At 43.6% G+C, this 8,537-nt stretch overlaps 1 protein-coding gene across 1 annotated transcript; it reads right to left on the minus strand.

Annotated features, from left to right (window-relative positions):
* Positions 1-2,191: 2,191 nt before the first annotated feature.
* Positions 2,192-4,471, minus strand: LOC135645480 (cytochrome P450 71A1-like). Its single transcript, XM_065163877.1, has 2 exons — positions 3,421-4,471; positions 2,192-2,975 (listed from the first exon to the last, which is right to left on the minus strand). The coding sequence occupies exons 1-2, from the start codon at positions 4,351-4,353 to the stop codon at positions 2,352-2,354; spliced, it is 1,557 nt and encodes a 518-aa protein (XP_065019949.1). The 5' UTR covers positions 4,354-4,471; the 3' UTR covers positions 2,192-2,351.
* Positions 4,472-8,537: the final 4,066 nt, after the last annotated feature.

The raw sequence follows: 8,537 nt of genomic DNA on the forward strand, positions 1-8,537 counted from the left end.
ACGCTCTCACAGTTGGACATTCTAAATGAAAGTAAATGGAGTGAGATCAATCGCAAAATATGGTTATAGTAATGGGGAAGCCATGAATTCATTTTCTTCGATAGTGATAAGACTCATCATCTTATAATCGTCAATCATGATGATGATATATATATATGTATATATGTAGAATCTCATAGTCGCTACAACGTCGTACATCCCACGCTTCAGAACCATTAGAAGGTCTAGAACGTATTCTTCAGGGTTTATGACGTTTGACGAGGAAGGAAGGAAGGTGTTGAGTAATTGACATGCTTTCACTTTTTTGTCACACCAAAATGCCAAGAAAACATCATCTCGGCCATAATTCCATGGCTTTCGAAGGTGACGGTCGCTTCTTCTCGCTATTAGTTCCGCAGCCTCCGTCATCGTTCAAATTCGTGTCATCTTCTGAGAACGTCTCATATCTTATTTAATATAATAAATATAATAATAATATAAATTAGTATAATCGTGGGTCATAAAACCTAGTATGTCAAGTCAAACACTAATTCAATTCATCATTTAAAGTTTCTTCGTTATGGACCAAACCTAGTATATATATAACTCCTTTAATCTTCGTCATGTGTGACGAATATTTTTGTGTGGAGTTATTTTCGATACAAATATTCATCATTCATTTTTTTTTTTAATCTCACATACAAATATTTTCGAAATTTTTCTCTATTTATGTGTGGAGTTATTTTCTTCCTCTTAACGTATGAAAATATGAAAATATTAACGTCCTTTACTCTCCGAAGAACATTTGAACATAGCGTCCATGACATGTTGCAAAACATAAGAGTGTCAAACATGACTATGGTAGGGACTTCTAGATGAATACGAGCACATTCCACGAAGGCTTCAACCCACCCATGCACGCAGCCCGTACGTTTACCTCGTGCCTCCTAATTGCATCACTCTCTTGACGATGACATACTTCGCTTTCATGTACCTTATAATAATTCAGTCGATGTATCCAAAATATTTGGATGCATTACTTCAACAACATATAATAGAATATTATAACATATGAACGTATACGTCTCAGATGGGAATCCCTTTTTTCTTTTGCCTTACAATCACACGTCACTGTATCCAAAATAATTGGATACATTTGCTTCAGCAGTATTTGATAGAATCTTATAACATGAAAATATACACCACATATGTGAATCTTCCGATGATTATTGTTGGTGAACAAATGTGTTGTGGCTTGGTCCACGGGTCGATGTTGGGAGTCTTCTATCGACTGAATTGGACGTCGAGGTAGGTCAGATCCTCGCGAATGGGTGTTGATCAGCGTTTCTCGGTCCAGGCGCCTTTTGCGTTGAGCAGCGTCTTTCCATTCCCGGGCTGGTTTGCAGCTCGCCTTTGTTCACTGGATGACGATTCCCAGGTCGAGACGCTAGTGGCTTGGGGGTGGCCGCTTAAATGCAAAAATGGCATTCATCGAGTGATTCCCGACTTTGGCCCCTCCGATGAGCAAGTCAGTTGTTGTTTTTCTCTTCTCTTTTTGTGTCCTCTCCCTCCCTGGTCGGATGTCAGTCAGGGGCTTTTATATTATTGTACTAGGGTCGGTCGCACGCGGATTCGACGTGGTGGCTGATCCTCGGGGGATGAGACGCTACTATGCAGTTGCTATCCCATGACGCATGGGACGACGTGAGACGGTGCCGCCCCGAGCTTCCGGGACGGGACATGCCAAATAGTGGCTCGGTACGGATTCTGACTTAGCGTGTGGAGATGCTCCCCTTGCTGCTCCGGCATCGGTACGAGTTCTGACTTAGCGTGTGGAGGTGCTCCCCTTGCTAACCTGGCTGTAGTGCGACGTGACATCAGTTGTGACGTGTCTTGAACCCAAAATATACCTTATCAATTATAATCACATAATAAAAAGACGTTATAGGTAAACAAAGACATGCATCAATCAGCACTTTTGCAACCTTCGTGAAGCAATAGGTGAATAAATAATAAATTAATAGTCAAAGAGGAGAACGCATAGAAGTAGACATCATCTCCATCATATGAGAGGAGGAGGATGAATTCTAAACGATTTTAACCAAGTGCTTCTTCTTCTTCTTCTGTCTCCAACATATTACAAGTGGCATCTGCTGCTGTGATACCACCTTTCTTGTGTTGGTGGCACATACTGTGACATCAATGACAGTGGTGGAGGATAAGGTTTATTCCATTATAATCATCAATCATGATTACATACGTGAATATAGAATCTCATAGTCGCTATTCAGTCGTACATCCCACAGTATCGTAACATATGGGGATGATCGCTGAGGCTATTATTACCAACGTGAACAAGAAGAAGAACAGTGTTATTCTAATGGTATTTGCCCCCAAGGTTTTGCCACCAGGTGAAGTGGCTCCTTCTTGCGTGCTGTTAGCCCGGGACTCTCCGTCATATCGAACTCATCTCTGGTCATGCCGAGGGGAAGCTCCCAGTCAAACTGATGAACAAGGTTTGCCAGTGCGACCTCCAAGGTAGCCACCGCGAGCTGCATTCCCGGGCAAATCCTTCTTCCTGAACCGAACGGTGTGAAGTCGAAGTTCTTTCCTTTGAAGTCCAGGTCGCTGCTCATGAACCTCTCGGGCCGGAACTCTTCGGGTGCGTCCCAGTGTTTCGGGTCTCTGCTGATTGCCCACGCGTTGATCAGAACTCTTGTTTTCTTGGGGATGTGGTAGCCTTGGATCTGGCAGTCCTCGATGGATTCTCGCGGAAGCAACAATGGAGTGGGAGGATGCACCCGTAGGACTTCCTTGAGGACCGCCTTCAGGTAGACCATATCGTGCGTCTCGTCTTCTTTGACCATGTCTTTCCCTGCAGCTAATCCTCTCACCTCGTCCTGTAGCTTCTTCAGGGTCTCTGGGTGTCGAACGAGCTCTGCCATGGCCCACTCGAGGGCAGTGAAGGATGCTTCGACGCCAGCAGAAAACATATCCTGCAGAATGCCAGTGACTTAGCTTTCCAGAATCGAGTGGTGCTGTTCTTCCCATTAGGTCTTTTATTTGGCTTCCAAGAAAGCAAATCCTTAAAATCACTCAACAGATGTAATGGCTACATGTGATTTAAGAGGAAATCTAAGAAGAGTTAAGCCACAAGAAATTAATGAGTCAAGTGATGCATGAAGCCAATAGTGATGGAGTCAATATATGTTGACTCGAGAAGCGAAACTACTAGAGAAAGAAGTTGAACCATCGTGCCGTACGGGGCGAGAAGAAGAAGAAGAAGAAGAAGGTTATGAGAGTTTGGTTCGTGGTAAGGTTTCTTGACAGTGTCACTCGTCTTTGCTTCCTGATGGCAGCTGCGATTGCCAGCAAATGTCTCCTAGAACAATAACATGTCTAAGAAAGGAAGAATACATCTTTCGCAGGGAAGAAGCTTACCCACAAGATCGCCTTCATCTGCTTCATGGTCAGGCAAAAGTCCTTCTCAGGCTTGTCAACCACATCAAGCAACTCATCCACGAAATCCCTCTCCTGCACCTCATCCCTGTTGAGTCGTTCGACATGATCCTGGATCATCTCGTTCAGAGCAACATCCCATTCCTTGGCGACCTTTTTGGCGGTAGGGTTCAACCCGAGGATTCCATCTAAGAATCCCAACGAGGGGAAGAGTTCCCCGACGCAGAGCTCACGGAACGCGACGCCGTTGTCGTCGATCAGTTTGCTGAATAGCTGACATCTATCGGCGGCTCTGAAGCTTGTCCCTGAGACGACTCTGCCGACGATATCAGTGACGAAAGAGTTGATCACCTTGGACATGTCGATGAAGCCGGACGTCGAGGAAAGAGAGGCCCGAGAGATCTTTTGCATCATGAAGGCCACCTCCTCCTGTCGCAGAGCCCGATACGACTTCACCCTTTTGCCACTCAGGAGGTGGATGGTGCAGAGCTTCCTGGTGTGTCTCCAGTAGTCGCCAAAGGGGGCGAAACCCACGTCATGGGTATCGTAGAGTATGGTTCTGACCGGCTTCAGGTCCGGCCGACTGGCGAAGGAGGTGTCATGAGTTCTCATGACCTCTTCGGCCATGTCGGCCGACGAGACCACGAGGGTGGGGACATGGCCGAAATGCAGCAGCATGAGCGGTCCATGCTTCTCGGAGAGGGCGGAGAGGGAGCGATGAGGGAGGGAGCCGAGCTGGAGGAGGTGGCCGAGCAGCGGCAGCTTGGGCGGAGAAGGCGGAAGCCGTCGCTTCTTGGAGAAGGCTCGCTTGGTGCCGAGGAGCACCAGGAGGAGGAGGAGGGCAAAGAGGAGCGAAGACGAAAGCATTGTCGATCGCCCTGAGCACATCTCGCTCCACGCGGTAACATCACACATATATAGCCGATGCGAGGCAGGAGACCGACTCTGTTCTTAGTCGTACCCGTGCCGGACCGTTTCTGAATCGTTGAAGGGCGGCCGATCCCGTGGCTGCTACGAATCACGAGACTTGGGTGTCGGTCACCGGCTGCTGCTACTGCGTGCGACCACTGAAACAGAGGTTAGCAAACACAAGGAGCCGAATTAAGTCAAGAATGCGAAATGCAAGATTAATACGCTGGTGGACGCGTTCGGTGTTCCGTCACTGTCTGTTTGATGTTGTTGAGAATAAAATCTGAAGCGGAATATTGTTTGTCTGTATCAAAATGGATTCCTCGTCAAAATATCAATTTGATATCCAAATATAAATATCAATCAATACAGCATAAATAATAGAGCAAATAATCAATCACACAGTGAGATCAAATTTTTTAACGTAAAAAACTCGAGAAAAATCACGGGACCGTAGTCCACCTTAAACTTCTACGATCAATAATAATGATAACAGGTTTACAGTAGGTCTTCTATAGAATAACTAGAGGATCAGAATAACATCAACAACATAGATCTTGGCTCTAGCATATCATCATGTAGGATAGATCTCCTCAAAGAGAATTTTAGGTAGAATTTTAGGTCTCACAGAATGGATACAACAAGAAAGTACCTTAGAGAGAGTAAACTGCAGATCAACACCGTTAGGATTATAGAGTTTACTGCAAGGATTCTTCACATAAAATTTGGGCCGAAACTGACAACGTTTAGCTACCGATCATCAAGCTGAAAACTCAGAAACCTAATCTTTCTCTCTCTATTTCTCTCTTCTCTTTCCTCTGCACGTCGCCGCATGCTGCACGCTCACCTACACACACGCACGCTGCACTTACTAATTTTGCCCTTTCTCTCTCTCTTTTTAATTTCTTTGATTTGGGCTCAAACGACTCAATTTGTCCAAGCCCACATATGGGTTGAACCCAATAATTCTCTCCCTCCATCTCATATGGTGGGCTGTACCAAGCCTGCTTTTCGCCTACATGCTTCAAGCTTCTCCCTAGGCAAAGACTTTGTCAACATATCTGAACCATTATCATTGGTATGTACTTTTTCCAATTATAATTCTTTCATCTCAAGCACATCACAAATCCAATGATATCTCACATCAATATGCTTGGATCTAGAATGGTATGTTGAATTCTTGGAGAGGTGAATGACGCTCTAACTATCACAGTAAATAGTATATCCTTCCTGTTTCAAGCCTAATTCTTGTAGAAACTTTTTCATCCATAAAGCTTCCTTGCAGGCTTCAGTGATTACTATGTATTCTGCTTCTGTGGTTGATAGAGCAACACACTTTTGTAACTTAGACTGCCAAGAGACTGCTCCCCCTGTAAATGTCATCAAGAATCCCGAAGTGGACTTCCTGAAATCAGTATCACCTGCCATGTCTGCATCTGTGTATCCTTTTAACACAGGTTCATCATTACCAAAACATAAACATAACCTGGAAGTACCTCTTAGATATCTTAATATCCATTTTACTACTGCCCAATGATCATTTCCAGGATTTGAGAGAAATCGACTGATAACTCCAACTGCATGAGCTATATTGTTGAATCTCGGATTTTGATGATGAAACTATTTGATTGTGTTTAGATGTTTAACTGCATTTTGAGTGATGTAGGTCTACTCGATCAAGATTAGACAGTTAACGCAGGAGGAATTGACGTTGCGCCGGAGGAGATCACGTCAGGATATTGGATGGTAGAAGGCTTCGGACGTCGGGCATCGGGCCAAGAGCAGAATTATGCCAAGGATATCGGGGTTGCGGAGGTCAACCGTCGATTGGGCAACAAGCCGCAAGAGAGGATGATGTGCTGAAGAATCGGACGAAGCGCCAACCAATGACGTGCCGGGCAATAGAATGTCAATTCACGTTGTAATAATTGTCTAGATCGGAGTAGAGTTTTGGCTTGTGTGTACAAGATTAACTACGATAACAATGAAGACATAAAGCGAAACAAAGTGTCGGAGTCAAGTGCGAATGATTTGTTGCGAGTTCAAGAGTTCGATGGAAGTCCGAAGTTTCGTCGGGAATGCTGTCGGAACTAGCCGAGAATGAGTAGGGAGCTTACCGAAGGGATTTTCGGAAGCTCGCCGGAAGGTTCATTGGAAGTTTACGGAGTTCGCCGAGAAAGATCGGAGCTTGCCGAAGAAGCTCGTTGGAATCGCCAAGATCAAATCCTGAAGTCTAGGAGCTTACCGGGAGTCCGCAGAATGGTTTCCGAAAGTTTATCGGAAGCTCGCCGGAAGAAGTCTTGACTTACGGACTTTGTAATAGCTTAGGAAATATCTTTAAATTCGTAGTTAGTACGTTAATTAAGATTAGGATTAGGTGTTAATCCTATAACCCAAGTAGGGGCCAATTGGGCTCAAGTTCGGACTGGTTTGGGCCAAGTTTGGAGCCCAACCAGTGAGCTAAAATAGTGTAGGCGGTGGCACCGCCAGATTAGGTGGTGGCATTGCCTAGAACCTGAGAACTGAGCGGTGGCACCGCCAGCCTCGGAAACCCAAGAGAATTCAAAATTTGGAGCCCAAATTTGAATCCTCTTGTGGCCTATAAATACCCCTCAATTCTCAACAGCGAACACAACCTTTGAGAAGTAAGAAATTGAGATAAAGCCTTAGCAAAGTCTTTAGCAAGTCTTATTTTTCAATTGCTTGAGTGTTCACCTCCTTCTTTCTTGTTGAAACCTTGTAAGAGTGTGAACCACTTGTAAAAGGTTATAAGAGGGGTATTTGTCCTTCCCCTTCAAAGCGATTTGCTAGTGGAAGTTGGGAGCCTCTTCGAAGAAGGCTTCGCAAGTGGATGTAGGTCATTTGATCGAACCACTTTAAATTAGTGTGTTCATTGAATGTGTGAGTACTTATCTTTCTGCAATCGTTATCTACACAGCATGAAGTTTCCGGTTTTTACTTTACTCAAGTTACAATCAAAGCGAAATCTCCTTGCATTTTACGGAATCATTTTTAAACTTACAAGTTTTAATCCACTGTACTAATTCACCCCCCCCCCCTCTTAGTGCCGCTCCGATCCTAACATATATCTGGCCTAGTACAAACCATAGCATACATCAAACTACCTACCGCAGATGAGTAAGGCACTCTGGACATTTCTTCTTTTTCTTTCTCACTTGTAGGACATTATTTCGAACTAAGCTTGAAATGACCTGCAAGTGGAGAACAAACTGCTTTGGCTTTACTCATGTTGAATCTTTCAAGAACATTTTCAATGTAAATCTCCTGAGATAGCCAAATTTTCCTTTTCTTCCTATCACGAAGAATCTTTATGCCAAGTATTTGTTTCACCGATCCCAAATCTTTCATAGCAAAAGACTTATTTAGCTCTCTTTTAAGCTTTCCAATTTTTCCAACATCATGGCCAACAATCAGCATATCATCAACATATAGCAGTAAAATAATAAAATCATCATCTAAAAATTTCTTCATAAACACATAATGATCAGATGTGGTTCTATCATACCCTTGGCTCATCATAAAGGAATCAAACTTCTTATACCACTGTCTAGGTGCCTGTTTGAGTCCATATAAACTTTCCTGAGCTTACACACCATATTTTCTTTTCCGTTGACTTTGAAACCTTCTGGTTGCTCTATGTAAATTTCTTCTTTTAAGTCAACATGAAGAAATGCTATTTTTACATCAAGTTGCTCAACTTCTAAATTCAAGTAGGCAGCCAAACCAAGAACAACTCGGACAAAGGACATTTTCACAATTGGAGAAAATATTTCTTCAAAGTTAATACATTTCTTCTGACTGAATCCTTTCACAACTAGTCGTGCCTTGTATCTTTGTTGTGAGCTATTATTTTCAGTCTTCAATTTGTAAACCCACTTATTCTTGAGAGCTTTCTTCTCTTTAGGCAATCTTACCAAGTCATAGGTGTGGTTCTCAAGCAAGAATCTCATCTCTTCTTGTATGGCTTTAACCTACTCATTCTTATTCTCATGTAGAATAACTTCTTGGTAAGTTTCTGGCTCTCACTCATCAGTAAACATAACATACTCATGTGGAGGATATTTGATAGATGGTTGTCGCTCTCTAGTGTATCTTCTCAATGGAATCTCAACTGGTGGTGGAGGTACCTGTTCAGTTGGTTCAGCATCATCTACTGTAGGTGCATCATC

This window comes from Musa acuminata, chromosome BXJ3-8 (assembly GCF_036884655.1).
Source record: "Musa acuminata AAA Group cultivar baxijiao chromosome BXJ3-8, Cavendish_Baxijiao_AAA, whole genome shotgun sequence".
NCBI classification, from domain to species: domain Eukaryota; kingdom Viridiplantae; phylum Streptophyta; class Magnoliopsida; order Zingiberales; family Musaceae; genus Musa; species Musa acuminata.

What these genes read in the sequence shown, in the direction of transcription:
- LOC135645480 (XM_065163877.1), bottom strand. Translation starts at nt 4,353, where the DNA reads ATGTGTGATGTTACCGCGTGGAGCGAGATGTGCTCAGGGCGATCGACA. An exon ending in AGATGAAGGCGATCTTGTGG is followed by an intron (nt 2,976 to 3,420) that starts GTAAGCTTCTTC and finishes GGCATTCTGCAG; the next exon opens with GATATGTTTTCTGCTGGCGT.